The sequence below is a fragment of the Stylophora pistillata genome, chromosome 9 (genome assembly GCF_964205215.1).
Source record: "Stylophora pistillata chromosome 9, jaStyPist1.2, whole genome shotgun sequence".
NCBI lineage: Eukaryota > Metazoa > Cnidaria > Anthozoa > Scleractinia > Pocilloporidae > Stylophora > Stylophora pistillata.
The window spans coordinates 13,045,884-13,064,176 of record NC_142527.1 but is presented as its reverse complement, the minus strand read 5'-3'; the positions used below and the strand labels follow the sequence as shown (position 1 = coordinate 13,064,176).

Genomic DNA, 18,293 nt, shown 5'->3' with positions numbered 1-18,293 from the left:
CATTCCGCGAACAATTATTGGAAAGTGATGCGAACGTTGTTGAGAGAAAATGGCAACCAAAACATTAAGAGAACTAAGAATCAATCTTTTAACAATCTAGCGGATGCTAGTGCAGGCGTTTACATCTTTTTTCACTTTAGACCCAAAGATTTAAAGCTGCCCAAGAATTACCAGTTTCCTGGAAAAGGAGTTATTTATGACTTCTTTTTCGATAAGTCAACCTTTGGTACGTGGCATCCGTGGGAGAAGAATGTGTTCATCGAGGAAATTGCTCCAAACGCCAAGGTGAGCTAAGTGTGAGATATAGTCGTAAATATAGATCATCCCTCAGATAACCTAGATTTCTTTTGAGCCAGTCAAATGAGTGGTCACCAGTGAAAGTCGAAGTGATATGAAGACATCCGACCCGACACGTTGGAGTCGTTCATTCCCGTGGGACATAGAGTCTCTATCACCCAATCAAAACAAAGAAAAAGTTTACGACGAAACAATGAGAACGCAAAGTAAAAACATGCAAACTGCCTGAAGCGCGGGAAAGGGCAAGTGGCCAAGTTGTGATTGGTTCCTTTAGTTTTCAATCTAATTGGTTAGGAAAGTGGTGCGAGTTTCCTGGACCAGTTGGGCAACGAAGTAAAGCAAAACCACAGCAATCATGGATTATTTTAGATTCTCATTTGAAAATTACTCTATTCTGACTCAAGTAGCGTATCTTTTCTATCAGATTATGTGAAATTGCAGTTAATGTTGTTATTTTCGAGATAAAAATTAGCGATAAAAAAGCACGTTTCGACCTCTTCGAGGTTATTTTCAAGTGAGTAAAAGTTTTTTAAATTAGCATAAAAATGTAGAAAAAGTTGAAACGGGTAAAAATGTGGCGAACGCTAAAATGTGATCGAATATGTAAGTAGTTCTTGTTATTATTGTTCCATTGTTTTTACCTCATAGATATTTTTAGCACTTTCTTACATATTTCATCACATTTTAGCGTTCGCCACATTTTCACATATTTCAACTTTTTCAACATTTTTATGCTAATTTAGAAAACTTTTACTCACTTGAAAGTGACCTTGGAGAGGTCGAAACGTCGTGCTATTTTATCGCTAATTTTTATCTCGAAATCGATCTCTAAGAAATGACTTATTAAAATGATATTATTACATAAACTTATCCAGCTTGTGTTTATTTATGCCATAGGTTTCTGTTATTACTCAATTCTGAAAGAAAGTACGGTACTGGTGAAGTATTTTTCTTTGTCTCTTTGTCAAATGTTGTTCTTGTAGCCGAATGAGTTGATCATACCCACCACAGAGACAGTTCGTCAGCGTTATTTCCTGGAGTTATTCCTTGATCACGAGAAGCCTTTGCTATTGGTTGGCCCGACAGGAACTGGAAAATCAGCCATAACAAACGACTACATTCTGCGCATGCCTCCCGACAAGTGAGTACAATCAGTTTGGTCGTTAAGAGTTTACGAGGAAAGGCAATGTATAATCCGTGCGGCAACCAGCGCCGAACGTTATCGATGTCTATTTATAGTGGTATTATGAATAGCCTCTACCGCCAACTTTGAAAACTATATTTCTGAGATTAGCCCCTCCTCAGAGCTTCCCGTACGTAGAGGATTCAGATTAGAAATTTCTTTTTCACAATTGCATTTGCACTGCGAGTCCAAAGGCTACAAGTTTGAGTTTGAAAATTTTTTTCTTTTTTCAGGTACATCGCTAACTTCATGAACTTTTCCGCCCAAACAACTTCCAACCAAACCCAAGACATGATCCTTTCAAAATTAGATAGGTAACAATTAACTGATGATTAACTGTTGCATTTTGTTCTTCATGAGCGGGTTGGATAATATGGCGACATCATTGGATGACCCAACATCTTCGTTGACTTTATGGATCAGCGAAGGCTTGGAAGATTTGTAAGAAAAGAAAAAAAAACCGTGGCAGAGAGTCTTACTTAAAACAGTACTTGGAATGAGTGGGTCCCGAGTTACTTAAAATAGGTGGCTCCTGGCTTGCTAAGCCCTCTGGTGGGAATGTAGCCTTGTAGTGGGCGTTCACTTTTAGGGAGTGTTTCTTCGCCTGCATGAAAGTTTGAGGCCCTTAGCAACGCGAGCCGGCGGGAGACCAGACTCCCGGCAAACCTCTCCCGACTCGTCCTAAGTCTTCCCGCGGGCTGAGAACCGCGCGTCTTGCACCGCTAATAATGAGGGCCGGAGAATGAGGGCTTGCTCGGGGGGCTATCATATGGTGGCGATTTCTCCGTCTCTAGCAAAGGTTAAATAATCGTTGGCCAATTCCATTTTTCAGACGAAAGCGAGGTGTGTATGGCCCAGCCATTGGTAAGAAGGTTGTGGTGTTTGTAGATGATCTAAATATGCCAGCTAAGGAGAAGTATGGTGCCCAGCCACCCATCGAAGTTTTGCGACAGTGGATTGATCATGGATACTGGTTTGACAGGTAAATTATGACGGATTCCCAGAATTTGAAACGAAAAAGTTTGGATCATATACCAAAAGAGCTTGTGAAGTCTCTTCTTTCAGGCTGTAGCGTTAAGCTGGGCTTGCGCTTGTGCATGGTGCCATGGGGGGCGATGGAAATTATCTTTTAGCACGAAATATCAAAGGGGGGATTGATCTGATCCCCTCCATAAGGCTCTGCAATATTATTATGATTCCCCTCCTTATTGGCAATTAATTGGCAGTCCACTTTTCATAGTCCCCTCTGTATACTTTGTTGGTGCAGACTGATACCCCCTCCGTTCCCTTTGAAATTTTTCTGATCCCCTCAAAATCATCCACCTCCCCACCCCTCCAGGGGATCAATAATGGCTGGTCTCTAAACGAGGCTGAGTAATCAATCATGATAAAAAGAGAACAAGAAATGAAGACAGCTGAGCAGTAGTTACGGTTGCGCTACAATCATTTGGAAACTTTACAAGGGGATCAGCAGAAGCACTCCGCATTAAATCAAGTCAGTAAACGCTTGGGCGGTCTTTCCTGTAAAAAAAAAAATAATAATAAAAACAAAACTAAAGCATTTGATATCGTTCTCTACATTCTATTATTGACAGGAAGGACACGTCAGTACTAACGCTCGTGGACCAGTTGCTAGTGTCTGCTATGGGTCCTCCGGGTGGGGGCAGGAATGAAATTACTCCGCGTTTCCTGAGGCATTTCAACATCATCTCCATTGACTCGTTCAGCACAGAAACCATGAGAAATATCTTTTCTGTCATCACGGATTGGCATTTTAACAACAGTGGCTTTGAAATGCAGATAAGGAGGTTCTCTAAGGTATAGTCTAATTGCGTAGAAGTCAAGTGATCAGTACCTTTCTAATAAGGTCTCCATTCGAACTGTTCATTTCAACGCTAAGATCATTCACTGTGCGCTAAGTCACCGTTCGACATTGCATGATTTGATTTGTTCGTTCGCACCACTGATTGTTCTCTCTGTCTGTTGCTCTCTTCACCTTTCTTTAAAAAAAATGTGGCAAACTCTTACTGGTCTCGAACAAATATAAGTGGTGATACGGGGGCAAACAAATCGACTCAGTGATAATAATGTGTCAATTGCCGTCGTTTACAGCTATGTTCATAATATTTGTATTTTATTTGCTTTATTAGATTATAATCAGCGCCATTACCGAGGTGTACACTCAGGCTATTACCAGCTTCCTTCCCACGCCATCTAAGTCCCACTATGTGTTCAATCTCAGAGATTTTGCAAGGGTCGTACAGGTAAAATAATTTTGGTGGTAAATTTTTTTCTGCCTTCATCCTCACCTTATACTCATACGACTTCAAAGAAGCGAGGGATTTGTGTAGGCCATGTAGAACAATTTTCAGTGGAGTGTCGATCCGGATTGCTTTGGTGTTCCTTTATCTCGTGTTGCGATTGATTCAGAAAACTCACGCTACTTTTTCAACCAGTCAGATGCAAAACTAAGACCAATCGCGATTTAGTCGTCAGCGTTTTCTCGCGCTTTAGGTTGATTGGTTGTTTTTACTTTGAGTTCTCATTGGCTTTCAAATGTATTTTCCTTTCTTCTCATTGGCCCGCTATGATAACTTTGGTTTTGGGTTTTCGCCACTCAATGTTTTACTTACAGCTCATCAACACCTTGTTGAATCTTCAAACTAAAGAATATTCTGTGAAGGCCTGTTTACTTTTTTGATTCTTCAAACAGACGAATATTCCATAAAAGTCTTACTTAATAATCATATCAACACTTTGTTGATTCCCTGTCTGTTTCCCTTTCCCTCCTCGCATTTCGCTATAGAAATGTAGGTCCACTATTGTACGACAAATCATCAGTTAGTTTTTTGACTTTGCCGTATTTGCAAATGTCTCATTAAAGGGGATCCTTCTATTTCCCGGAGTTTGTGCCACTCATCCAAGCAAGCTGATCAGATTGTGGGTTCATGAAGTCTACCGCGTGTTTTACGATAGATTGGTTGACTCTGAGGACCGGCAGTGCTTCTTTGAGATAGTTAAGGTATGGAAACGTTATTTTTGTCAATGTCGTGTCTAACAAGTTGGTTATAGTCGGTCATAAGCACTGCAGGACGCCCCCGCCCGCGGAAAGATTTGTGACGAGTTTGGGAGGTTTGCACTTGGTGCCAGGCTCCCAGCAGACATCTCGCCAGCTCGCTTTACTCAAGGAATCAGATTTTTTCACGGGCTAAGAAAGACTCGTCTCGCAGGAGTAATAATGAGAGCCTGCTTGAAGGGTTGTTATATTTTACATCAGAGAGTTGACTAAGCCAGGTGACTTAATCTTATATTGCGTCATGCTGAGATTCAGTTTGTAATTGAAGAATGTAATCCAAACTTCCAAGGCTTTGGAATGCGTCATTTATTGCCATGGGTGGATGCCTCGAACTTTTCAATCGAACGGAATAGAAATTGATTTACTGAATCTTACAAATTGTAGAAGAAAATTTTTAGCAAAATAATTTTCTGTAACTATGAATTTAGCTGGACTACGTACACTCTGTTATCCCTTTTTATTTCTAAATTTCCTTCAAATGTTGTAGTGGTTTGTAGTCGTGGGTATGCGAAGCCTAGAAACGACTATTAGAATGGGGTTGAATATGCAAATGTGTCACTCACTCAGATGTAAACAAATCGATATGTTGACGGCAGACCAATAGTCCTTTTTACAGTTGAGGGCTTGGTGGCCAAGCCTTTGAACAGGAGTGAGGCTAAGGGTGACCCTGTTGTGATAGAGACCTGTAGCTAGTTAGCATGATAACAAAGAAATTTGCATTTGAAAAACAGCAACATCCCTATCATAACAAGGTCACCCTTAGCCTCACTCCTGTTCAAAGGCCTGGCCACCAAGCCCACGACTGTAAAAAGGACTATTGATCGCGACCTTCCGAAATTATACGGGAACGCCTCAATCACTGGGACGTTAAAATTTAACTCGACCTTTCTTCGAAGGAGTTTTGATCTTAATTACAATACTCGTCGCAGTTATCACATGTGTAACCGAGTCGAAGCTTTCTGAAAGACTAAAGGTGCAACTATGAGTGAACACGCTTAATGCAATCGCTTTTCCGCGATGTTAAAATTTAACTCGATCTTTCTTCGAAGGAGTTTCGATTTTAATTACAATACTTGTCGCAGTTAGCACATGTGTAACCGAGTCAAAGCTCTTTGAAAGACTAAAGGTGTAACTATGAGCGAAGACGCTCAATGCAATCGCTTTTCCTCGATCATTTGCATTCTTTGTGGAATATACCTCGCCGTTCCCGGGTACATTTTGTTTTTAACAAAGCGTCCAGGCCACAATCGTTTTTAAATACAATTTCAAGCCTTCATTCTTCTCAGTATTTATATCGTTATATATCGCTAAAATGAGTAACCGGCGAATTTTTATAGGGGAAAGCCAAGTGCTGTTTTCGTGACTGGCCAGTTAATTACTTTTCTGATAGTTCTACCTCTCATCTGTGTGGTGACTACGTAAACATTAATTTGTGAAAGTCATTGTGTGTACACCCCAGAACGTTAAAAATATATCAATTCGAAGGAACAGTTTTGGTCTAAGTCCACATTTTTGTCAACAAAATGAAAATATACACATATCGGTTTAAAAGGTGAAGAGTTCGCACCACACACAAAAGCTGTCTTTTTTTTTGAATACTGACATCTCGCGCGCGAAACGAGAAGACTACACGAACAGGGTTCAACACTTGGCCACCTACATTACTAGCCACCGGGCTGGTGATTTCTAAAATTTACTAGCCCGAAACACAACTTGGTAGCCCGGATCAATTTCCCTCGAGGTCTACTTCAACCCCAAACACGCAAACCTTCCTCTAAACTTATTGGCAAAGTCTTTCAAAATGATAAAGAATGGCGTGGCGATGTGCAAAGCATCGCAACATTGGTAGGGAGAAGACTGGGGAAGACATTGACCATTAAGCAGAGAGTCTGGGATCTACCGATGTTTACGATCGACACGCAAGACAAGAAAAGACGCCAGAAGATGAAAGATTTATGCCTTCCTATTTAAATTCACGACTCATACACAAGAGTGGGTGTGCAGCTGGAACTAGGAGCCCGAGTATTTAATGCCGTCCGACAAAGTTAAACAGAGTAGTAGATAACTAAGCCATTTACTGCAGTAAATAACTAGTCATCACCTCTCGGGCTAAAACGTTTAGTGTGCCGCCGCCTGATACGAAAACCCAAAAAACCCAGTGGGAAAAATGGGAACGTCACTTCCCCATCCAATTGCAGGCGCACCGACCTCTGGGGGTTAGAGGTAAAACAGCTTAATTACATGCAAGATAAAATTTAACATAAAACTAGAAAAGTTCCAGAGATGAGATGAATACATTACAAATGTCAACGAAGGTGCACGAAGGTACGAATGTACACGAAGGTGTACGAATGTACACGAAAAGGTGTACGAATGTACACGAAGGTGCGCTATAAAAGGAGCCTTAGGTCCCACTGGACCATTTGTCAATCAACCGTCGTGTGATGTAGAACTCTTAGAGTCAAGTCAGCTTGAGCTACAGCTACTCCAAAGCAATGAACAGCGGGCGCATTCCTCAAAATTGTTTTATGTCTTCATCACAATACAAGAGTTTTTGAGATTTGTATTTCCTTTCTCCAGTGGAAACTGTCTTTATTTGTGGCGGTAAATTTGAGATCGAAGTAGGTAGTTCGCACGTTACCTCATGCCACCATGCTGGTGGAAGTAAACAATAGATATCTCATTAGCTCCTTTTGTTCGTCTACCAGCATTTGAATTTGACCTGCACACGTCAATGGTGAGTGACAAATGAGCCTAGGCCTTCCCAGGGAAGACTTCCTTATATAGCGCGCCTTCGTGTTTAAATACGCCATACAACAGACTCAATTAACACCCTAGCGGCCCACGTTCTAACATACCAATAGGAAAATATTTACATTCTTTGTCACTGCCACTTACAGTTTAGCTCCGCCGAGTGTTTAGCTCCGCCGATGTATTTCTTTATTGTTATTATCATTACAATTTAAACTTTCTTGATTTTTTTAGTCAACTGTGAGCTTCAAGTAAACTAATGATATATAATTTCTTTCAATTTTTCTACTAGCCAGCGGGCTATTAAACGTGGTTTTTTACTAGCCCGACCAAATTTTTACTAGCCTCGGGCTACCGGGCTAGCGGAGATGTCGAACCCTGTACGAAGGCTTGAAATTCTATTTGAGAACGATTGTGGCCGCTTTTTTAAAAACCGAATTTAGTGGCCGCTTTGTTAAAAACAAAATGTGCGAGGAAACGGGCAAGGAATATTCCGAAATAGTGCAAATGATCATGAAAGTGATTTCTAAAAGGCCATTGCGTGACACTCGGTAATTTGTAAGATGACATACGTTATCATTTATCAGACGAAAAAACAGTTTTCAAAATTTCCAGTCTGCAGTCTGCATTTTGTACCAAGTCTGAATTTCGTACCCGGTTTGCAGTCTGTATTTTGTACTGACCGATACCTACAATGTGAATTCTGACCATTCACTCAACATCGTCCCAGCAGTTCAAAGTAATTCCAAGTAGTTTCAACTGTAACCAGGAGTTACCCATAGGAATTTAATCATCTTCAAAACTCATTCAAGCGCAATGTATCCACGACTTATTCACAGTTTTCTTTGATTTTAGAATGTAATGGCTTCAGAGTTCAAGGAGAAGATGAACAACGTGTTGGAACATTTGGCTGGCAGAGGCGGTGTTGTTACTGATGACAGTCTCAGGAGGTAAGACTTCATAACTCGTCTGGTTTTCGTTCTTGTTCGTGCACATCTCGTTATAGAACAACACAGCGGTCATACGTCTGCGCGTATGTGAACTTTGTGATGTAAAGGTGGTGTGCTTTCAGGCTGTCAGAACCAATTGTTTCACACGAGTCACAGAAAAACACACAAGCCAGTAAGTCACGATGTTTTAAAAGCGTGTAACTTTTTTGATAAGGTTCAAAACAGAATGGTAAATCAAAAGGATACCATGCTTGAATAAGCTTTGCGTTCGCAAAGTCTCACGTTTTACTTTTTAGTTTTAAAGATAAAAACTTTCAATTTTCATCGTTTCTTTTGGGAGACTGCGGTTGTCTCTTTAATTTTTCTTTGAAATTGTGCGCAGGAATTGATGTTCGGCCGGCTATAATTGATCCCCGTGCGCATGCCTGATATTTAACCACTTTGTTGTATAGAACATGCCATGACCTAGAATTTCAACTGTTTTCTCCTTTGGGTGTTGCTTTGTAGACTGCCATTTTTCAAAATCTTTGTTTGGCAACCCTAACCGACGTGTTTGCTCATTCGACATTGTTTCCATCGGGCAACCGACAATATTCCTCAATTTTTAGGCAATAAGCGATCAGCTCAGTCTTGTGTTGAATCGTACGGACCATTAGTTTGAACCAACTTGCAGACGGAGTTCCCAAAATGTTCCTCAAAGAAGTCAACTGGAATAACTGATTCAACTGTCGACTTTATTAACATGGTTAGAGGGCCAAGCACACTCTAACATCATTATGCATATTCTCCGTACTGTTCTCTATACATTTCTTACGGTGCTGACAAAGAGAATTTGTTTGATAGTCAAGAGCTTCTTTAATTGGTGATCATTTCCTTTATTCTCTTGACCTCAATGTTTGATTGGGGGTGATTTTGTGAGGAGAAATTAGATGCTAGCCACTCTGAGAGGTTTGATTGTTAATTGTTGACGCCCTAGGAGGCAGAACGACAGTGGTTTGATTCTACTTTGGCAGATGTCTGCCGTGGGGTTTCTAGATAGAGGAGGACGCTGAAATGTTTTTAAATATACTTAATGTAAACTTGACCTTTATTTTTCATCTGCAGTTTGTTCTTCGGTGATTATATGGACCGTAAAGCAAATCCCCGTCTGTATGATGAAATACAAGATACAGAAGGACTTAGTGCGGTAAGAACTCGAGGGGAATTGGGAATGGTTTGAAAATATGCGAACATTTAAGCCAGATTCTCAAAAGAAAAAACTACGTAATTAATGTTTCCTCCATTAATATAGAGTTATATTATATGATGAAAAACGCAATATGAGCTGTTAGTTGTGTCCCTGGCTTGTTTGTGAATGCGCATGGGTGTGATCAGCATGTGATCGGCTTGACGCAATAGCACCTGGTGCTGGCTTGTGATATCAGACACAAGGCTGAACCCGCAGTTCTCGACCAACCACTGCTTAGGAACTTGCTATATCTTGCTGATAGTATTCTTTGGTGCTCGAACGCTTCTTTGACTCCTCCTGGAAAAAATACGTCAAGTGCGCAAACGCTTTTTGTGTGGAAAGGTTTCGTCCACAAAATTCATAAATAATTGTGCTTTCATCATGTTTACTCCAAAACCGTAATGTGTTCCGTCATAGCTATGCACCCCAAGAGTTAGATTAAATGTGTCAAACACTTGAACATCAAAAGGTTCTAGAAGCCGCCTCATATCTTGGTTGTAACGAATGATTTTATCATTACCTTGGGATTTAATATACGGAATTGGTTTAAGGCTGCCATGTGCGTGCGTTGTGAGCCAGACAATAAGCGGCCATTTGCTTGCTGCTTGTTCCTTAAGTTGAAGGATTGGTTTAAGGTAGCCGTTAAACACTGTATCAGCATCCAGATCCATATGGAGTCCTACTCCAATAGCGATAACTGAGTTTGTTTCGTTAAGTTTTTCCCGAACCTTTTGCAGTGCCAAGTTGGCATATCCCATGCTGTAAAATTGATGTAAAGAATACTCGAAGGTAAATTGCCCTTGGCAAATTTTCGCTTCAGGAAGTTGGGAAGCGTTGAGGGCCGTTTTTCCGTGACACCCCGTTTTACCAGAGTCTACGAATTGCATGTCGCCTGAACACAAATCTCTGAGGTGTTCGTCGATGTCTTTTGCAAGACTTCCAAATACCTTGTCGTTTGTGAATAAAATCAGCAGTGCATTATGTAAATGCCTCACTAGCGAATCACCAATTAGCAGCAAACTGGAGACTCTTTCGGATAACAACTGACATGTTTGAGCACTGGTGAAGTTTTGAAACTTGCAGCCAGAAGAAGGAATGAACTCGTGTAGCTCCGCAGACACTATACTTCTAAAATCCGTGCATGATTTGCATTGACAATCTTCTTTTGCTGGTCCACACTTCGCAAGATTATGATTACAACACGGATGCGTGCCTCCAGGGTCACACAGAGAAGGAATTGGGAGGCCGAATTCAGGTGCTTTCAGTGGAAAAGTCTTTCCACACTTCTTATCCTCTCTGTGTAAATTTGCTGGCAACCCTCTAAGTTTTCTGATCCTGGTGTCCTGCTCTCGTCTGTGAAGCTCATCTGCGGGCTGTAGATCCGAACGTTTCTGCCATCTTCCATTTCTCATTTGTCTTGTAATATCAACACACCTTTTATGGTTGTACGTGTTTGGTCTTTTGACTAACGAGGCAGTAAACTCAAATCGTCGAGGTGAAATCGTTTGGAGTACAATAACAATGAGCAAAATAAAGAACAGCGCTTTGCAAACTCTCCAGTTTATAAGATTGAATGGATGATTTCTCAGCTGAAATGCAGCCACTGCAAATAAGAAACACGAATTCTGTTGTGGTAGAATGTCTGTCATTAATCTACCCGGCTTTCCCGTTGTTTTATGTTAATCTATTTAACTGATGCCGGCCGGGTTTAGAATGCTAGTAACAGGTGCCATGGTTCCACCAGAGATTGAACTGGTTCTACCCGTCTTCATAGGATTTTGTGCTAATAACTTCTTATTAACCTAGCGTGAGGGCCGCATTGGGGAATATTGGCCTGATGTCGTGTTCAATTTTCTGGCTTTCGTGAACAATAATACACGGCTCATTACCGTTTCCGTTGAAACAGTCCGTATGGCAAAATCCGGACCTAGTAAGAACCAATCAGAACACTCGGTTTTACTTAAACACTGCCTAGCCATCTCATAATGGCCCATATTCAATATTGTCAGATGCGAGCAACGCTTGCTGGTAATTTTTTCCGCGTAATGTAAATAGAAATAAGCAAACATTTTTTGCGTGGGTTTTGACTTATTCTGCTCGGTTCTTTTTGTTTTCTTTTGATAAGTTCCTACGAAATAAAGCAGTTCAGAGAAGAGGAGATGGTTTTTTCAGAATAGTTTTCTTGTAGAGTTTGGCCATTAGCCTCGATCTTCTGTACTCGAGCCAGTTCTCGCTCAGTATTTGCCTGTCGGATGTGGACCATCTTAATATTAATACAGTTAATTAGCGAGTTTACTTTCAGGGCCAAGGGTTATTCCAATCTTTGAAATGCTTCACTGCACTACCTGCCGACAATAATAAGATATAGGTACTCGTGCATTAAAAGCACGATGTCTTTGTTTTGCGTCTATTCGTGTGGGATTTTAACCAAGTCAATCGTAGAAAAGTAAAGGAAGATTACCTTTGGCTTAGACGAAACATGACTTGTTACCGGAAGTTCCTTTCAATAACATTTTTTGCTGGCATTGTGCTCTATTGTAAAATATCGCGTGAGAAATTGAAATAAAGCAAGATATGTTTAGTTATCTAAATGATCCTGTAATATCAGTTCCTTTAGGGCGCATTTACGTATTCTAGCCCCAAACTGAAGGTAGTTTTCGATCTACTTACCAGAGAAGTTAACCGACAATACACATGTTGTCAGGGAAACGGAGAATTTCTAGCTGAGAGCATCGCGCTTTTTCGTCAAATGCTTTACGCAGGCTTATGCTGAATTTCTTACTTTTTACCCACTTCTTTTCGAATTATTGAACATCTTTGTCTGAAAAATTGTAAAAAATCCTAACTTTAGAATGATTCTAAACAGCGAATCTTACAAGGGAATGACATTTGTTGGCAAAATAGACCCAAGTCTAACTCTTTAACATCCCAGCTGAAATATTCGGAGATAAATTGTAACTGTCAACTTTGAAAACAGTACCAGGACGACCACGAATTGAATATGGGCATATAAGCATTAGTACTTACCATATCGGTGGAGTTTCCCTAGTTGATCGCAGGCAGTCATGGTCTTGCATTTTAGAGGCAGTTTTTAGTGCTGATTTGACATTTGTAACAATAACACTAATTTTGCGCATTTCGTTTTGCATGAAATGATGATGTTTGGATCAACATGCTAGGCATCCTCTCCCATCTTGAAAATGTCATTCTGCTGATACAAATTTGAAAGTGGTTATTCAGTGGTGCGCTGCACATCTTGTACTGCGCAGAACGTCTTCCCTAACTCCTTGCCAATTAGCGCACGTGCTTTCCAAGAACGTGGCGGATATTTGTCTTTTACTCAATCAATAGACGAGGCTAACAGGTGCAATGATCTTTTGGTGTTAAACAAACACGTTGACCTATGTTTTTGTTGCTTTGTTTTGAATCGAAATTATCCCACTTAAGGTACGAAAACTGAAAGCAAATTGATCGGAAGGCAAAAATAAGGGTGCACGAAGCCGTTAGGTAAATTACGATTTTGAGATTAGTGATTTGAGGACCTTTTGAGTTCACTGATCGAAAATTGCTCAATTTGTTTTGAAAGCAATATTTTTAACTGTTCGACACGCTCGAAACTTACTACCCATCGAGCGCTTTTATTTTCCCTCAAGTTTTACTCTCAAAAACCCTTGTTTGCAGCTACCGTAAACGCCTAAGCCGGAATAAGACGCTTAATTTGTACCAGTACATGCTATTAAAATTGCCGGTGTAAGATTATTCAATCAGATTTCATGTGAAAGATCGGTGACCTGCCTATGAATTGTATTTTTGATCGTGGCGAACGTATTATGCTACTCGCACAATATCCGCGTGTAGTAACTACTCAATCAAGAGATAAGTCTTTACGGGAAAATGTCAAACTGAGGCCTTGCCATTGTTACCATGGTAACTGCTTGTTGATGAATAGAATTTTGAATGGTTTCCGTACACAAGAAGACATGGTTATTAATTGTTGTTTGATTAGACAGATATTCGGGTGTAAACTGGAACTATAAAATTTTAAAACAGTCCCTGAAAGAACATGGATAAAATGTGAATTATCACTTATTATATCACTGAAGTTTATGTACTTTGTTCGACTTGAACCATTTAAATTTCGGTACATTTTTTCGAATTTTGTGAAGTTTCGTTTTACGACACCGTACTGTTTGTAAATGAATAAAAAGTCTTGGAAGATGATTATTAAATATTCATTGTTTAACTAAAAAACCACTATTTTATTTGCATACAGGCGTTACACACTTTGCCTCGTATCTGATCGACAAGTTTTAATACCCGTCTTTTGTTGTGCAAGCTTTAGTTTCTCTTGATCACGAAATAGGTTCGATTTTGCTAGTTTAATAAAGCTGCACTCTACCGTCAACACAACAAATTATACGTAAATGGCTCAAAGTTCTGTACCGAAGAACAGTTGTTAATGCCCTCCTAGAAAAAAAACCTTTCCGAATCCTCTAGCAGTCCCTTACACTGTTTGTGATCAGACCTTACCGAAGATTATTTCGAAGCTTTGTTCGGCGCGAAACATGTAAATTTTCGGTTCGGTTTGGCGAACATGTAAATTTTCGGTTCGGTTTGGTGTCATAACTTACACACGTTATGACACCATAACGTGTGTAAGTGAGTCAAAAGGTCGGCTGATGTCGATTTTTTCTATCATGCCCTCCATCTTGCAGAAACACCCCTTACATTTTTATTGCGTCATCCCAAACTTAGGGAGATTTTCTGGCTAACAGGCAAGTGAGCTATACGCGGCTTTGTCGAAAAAAGGGAAAGGAAATTGCATTAGATACTAAATTGTGTCACCCATTAAGGTACTGTTGTTCAGAGTATGAAGTTCAGCGTTGAATGAAATTTAATACACATTTTTTTGTGGATTTGAAACCGTTATTCTTGTATATATTAGTGAATAAAGCTGGAATCATTTCCATCAGTAACAAAAATATTATAGTGTACCTGTACTGTCCAGTTTTTGGAAGGAACTCGCACAGTAGACAAGGAAGAGTCCTTTTTACTCTGGCAACCTCACTGAATTCATTTATCATTTGAGCGAATCTTCTAATCAAGGTTGATCTGTTGGATGTACGCAGGTATCTGCGCATGCTTATCAGTGCCCACAGTAAGAGTTGCTATGCAGACCATTAGAGTAACTTTTCGTGTTTGTTTCCTTTTTGAAGATAATGGATGGATTTCTCGAAGATTACAACGTGTCAAGCAAAGCACCCATGGACCTGGTGATGTTCAGATTTGCCATCGAACACGTGTCCAGAATTTGTCGAGTCCTCCGCCAGCCCAATGGACATGCGCTGTTAGTAGGTAAGCTGGTTTCTATTTCTTGAAGTGACTAAGAGTAAGACTAAGACTTCTCCGCCCCCCTCCCCCCTCACTTACCTCCCGTATGTTTTACAAGTCCATGGCAGGTTACATCAAAGCAGTTCGACAATTTTTCATGACATTCTACTCGCCATTAGGTTCCATGGATAGAGAGAGGCCCTTAAGAGTGACGACAGTTTTCCCAAGAATTATTGACAGAAAGCTGTACAAGAAAATCACGACCTTTCTTAATGTGTGGGTTTCTGGCGTCTGCATCAGAAGTTTTTTCGCAGTTTTCTTCTGACGGAAAATTGTTTATTGTTTTAAATTAAATTTTTGTTTCATTATACAACTTTTTGGTTATGATTGCTTAGCTCTTGTTCATGGCTTATGAGCAAACGATTTTTACATAAGGTGGTCCAGTGTACTCACTCTGCTGAGAGTGTGTTTGCAAATGGGCGCAAAGTGTTCAACGTTTTTTTCCCAAAAATTTTTGTTATTAAACATAGTTATTTAGGGGAAGTCTTTTTTTCAAGATGATGAGTTCAACTTTTGCGAACAGAATATATTTATTTTTGTAAATATACCCCTAGGTATTGGTGGTTCTGGTCGTGCTAGTGTTACCAAACTAGCCGCCTTCATGTCAGATTATGAACTCTTTCAAATCGAAATCACCAAGACATACACATTCACGGACTGGAGAGAAGATTTGAAAAAGATGCTGAGGAAGGCTGGCTTCGATGGAGCTTCTACAGTGTTCCTGTTCGGTGATCACCAGCTCAAGGTCAGTTTTTGAGTACTGCCAAGTTATAATGTAAGGTTAAAGAAAAGGTGAAGTGTGTATTGGAGTCAAGTGGCTCATGCAGATGCAGCTAGTGCTTAACACGGTTTCCATACCATGAAGCGACAAGGAGTACCACTGCTCCCCCCTGTATGGGATGCTAGACCATCCTAAAGTTACCCACCAGTATTTTATCAGGCTCCCCTGGCAATTCGGCAGTACTCATTCACATTCTTGGGTGGAGAGAGGCAATGTGGGAGTGAAGTGACTTGCCCAAGAACTTGCCTTGTAAAGTGACTTGCCCGGAGTCCAGCGCTCTAACTATTAGGACACCACATCTCCCACTTCAACTAAAATGAGCGCCATCCAATGAGTGAAATAGTCCCAGTCCAAGTTTAATTTAGAATTCATCTTGACAGTATGGAACTCACCAAAAGGCATTGGGGGATAACGAGCGACGAATCAAACACCAGGCCTCGTAGGAATAGTACCACAGTCATGACATATCAGTTGCACAGAAGCTAACAGTTGATGATCAAAGAAAAGGAAATAAATAAATTGAAGAGAATACCTCATTTTTAGTCGTTTTTATTTTCGAAGACAAGTTATTGCTCATAATCAAATAAAGTTAATCGCATTCATACCTACGTATGATAATTATGGAAGAAAGGAAATGATCCTTGCGGCGGTGAACTGCAATTAAAGAAACTGCTTATGAAAAAGCCCGGAAAAATTCAGGCTTCGATACGAAGTAGATCCGTCCATCATAGATACTAGTTGGGCGCCATTTTTAACTGAGCTATGGAGCTTTAGGTCGAGAGCAAGAAAAATGTTTGTAACCTCATTTATCCCATGTTTCTGTAAATGAATCTGATCACATTTCAATAAGATAATTCCTATACCTACGAATAGATATACTGATAATGTCTATCCAGCTACAGACTGACTTAACCTTTAATGAGTCTGTTTTCTTTGACTCGATAGGATGAGGCATTCCTGGAGGATATCAATATGATCTTAAACACGGGTGATGTACCCAACATCTATGAGTCTGACGAAAAAGCTGAAATCACAGAACAGGTAACTCATGACACTTGTGATGTTTGCATGTTTGGTTTTCTGCACTGTATTATAAAGGACCTGTATTATAAAGAACCTCTTTAGTCGGCGACCATTTCCTTCATTCTCCTAAACTTTTAAGTTTTATTTAAGAGTGATATTGTAAAGAGAAATTAAATGTTAATCTCTACTTGGGGTTAATGGGTTAAGGTCCTTTTGGACGAGCCTCCCTGGAAATTTTTAAAGATGGGTTGATATGCTGAGATGCTGGGGAAGGAGCAGAGAGAGAGAAGCGGGGGGAGAGGTTTGAGCCGCACAGAGTAAGTTACAGGGATACTATACAGAACATAAGTCCATCTTCATTGCTACAGGCGCGATACCGGCATATACACGCGAGAATACACCCAGGCAAAGGTCATTAGTGTTTGCTCTCTTCCACACACCTAGCACTTACGTTTTCGCCAAGCGCCTGCTATGCAGACTAGCGACTTGTGTTTTTTTATTCTCTATTCAGATGCAAAACATTGTTCAAGAAAGAAACCTTAAGGTGGATTCCAGTCCTCTGGCCATGTATAACTTCTTTATCGAGCGGGTTCGCCGTAACTTGCACGTGGTTCTATGTATGAGTCCCATTGGAGACGCGTTTAGAAACAGACTCAGAATGTTCCCCTCACTGATCAACTGCTGCACTATCGACTGGTTTCAGGTAAAACGTCCAGCAGTGAAATATTTAATCTACTGAAATATTCTGGATCCAGTGGATGAGAGCACTCTTGGAGTAAGGGCGTTAACTCTTCATATATACGTATGTATGTATGTATATATATATATGTATATATGTATATATATATATATGTATATATATATATGTATATATATATATATATATATGTATATATGTATATATATTTATATATGTAACAAGTTATAAGGCATCGACCCAACAGTGACGCCGCGCCAGAAGGATCCAAAAGGATTCACAGTCCAAACCTCGATAAATGGTAGGAGAAGTAGTGTGACACACGAGGACGGACAACTTCGAGCGAAGGAAGACATATACTCAATAAAAAGTCTAAAAAGTTTAATAAAAAACGTTTCGGTCAGAACTGATGAAGGTCTCGGACCGAAACGTTTTTTATTAAACTTTTTAGACTTTTTATTGAGTATATGTCTTCCTTCGCTCGAAGTTGTCCGCCATCGTGTGCCACACTACTTCTCCTACCATTTATCGAGGTTTGGACTGTGAATCCTTTTGGATCCTTCTGGCGCGGCGTCACTGTTGGCTCGAAGCCTTTTAACTTGTTATTATATATATATATATATATATATATATACATATATGTATATATAAATTAAATACGTATATACAGTATAATCTACATCTGCATCTACAATGTAGACATCTACATCTACGATGTAGATGTAGGAGGTGATTAATTGTTATTTGTGTAAAATTACTATGACGGGAACTTTCCAAACGTATCTTGGAAAGCCTGATTGATTTTTCAAGGAAAAAATAGCCTTGTGCTGGAATTGCCCCGTTTACGATCATTTTACCTAATTCGACTTTACTTTGTACACCTGTTGGGTAACGGTAATTCTTATTTTTTGTGCTC

General features: G+C 40.0%; 2 protein-coding genes across 3 annotated transcripts in view; one reads left to right on the top strand and one right to left on the bottom strand.

Annotated features, from left to right (window-relative positions):
* LOC111343922 (dynein axonemal heavy chain 3-like) overlaps positions 1-18,293 on the top strand; it is an 84,735-nt gene that overhangs the window by 35,498 nt on the left and 30,944 nt on the right. For both annotated transcript variants that reach the window (XM_088732513.1, XM_088732512.1), the window contains exons 41-53: positions 141-285; positions 1,281-1,438; positions 1,714-1,794; positions 2,313-2,462; positions 3,076-3,298; positions 3,631-3,744; positions 4,365-4,502; positions 8,163-8,257; positions 9,362-9,443; positions 14,702-14,840; positions 15,431-15,621; positions 16,603-16,698; positions 17,192-17,383. In XM_088732513.1, the coding sequence (XP_088588639.1) occupies positions 141-285; positions 1,281-1,438; positions 1,714-1,794; positions 2,313-2,462; positions 3,076-3,298; positions 3,631-3,744; positions 4,365-4,502; positions 8,163-8,257; positions 9,362-9,443; positions 14,702-14,840; positions 15,431-15,621; positions 16,603-16,698; positions 17,192-17,383 (1,804 nt within the window). The remainder of the gene's footprint in view (positions 1-140; positions 286-1,280; positions 1,439-1,713; positions 1,795-2,312; positions 2,463-3,075; positions 3,299-3,630; positions 3,745-4,364; positions 4,503-8,162; positions 8,258-9,361; positions 9,444-14,701; positions 14,841-15,430; positions 15,622-16,602; positions 16,699-17,191; positions 17,384-18,293) is intronic.
* Positions 8,975-12,769, bottom strand: LOC148723382 (uncharacterized). The gene is made up of 2 exons (XM_088732514.1): positions 12,513-12,769; positions 8,975-11,088 (listed from the first exon to the last, which is right to left on the bottom strand). The coding sequence occupies exons 1-2, from the start codon at positions 12,550-12,552 to the stop codon at positions 9,797-9,799; spliced, it is 1,332 nt and encodes a 443-aa protein (XP_088588640.1). The 5' UTR covers positions 12,553-12,769; the 3' UTR covers positions 8,975-9,796.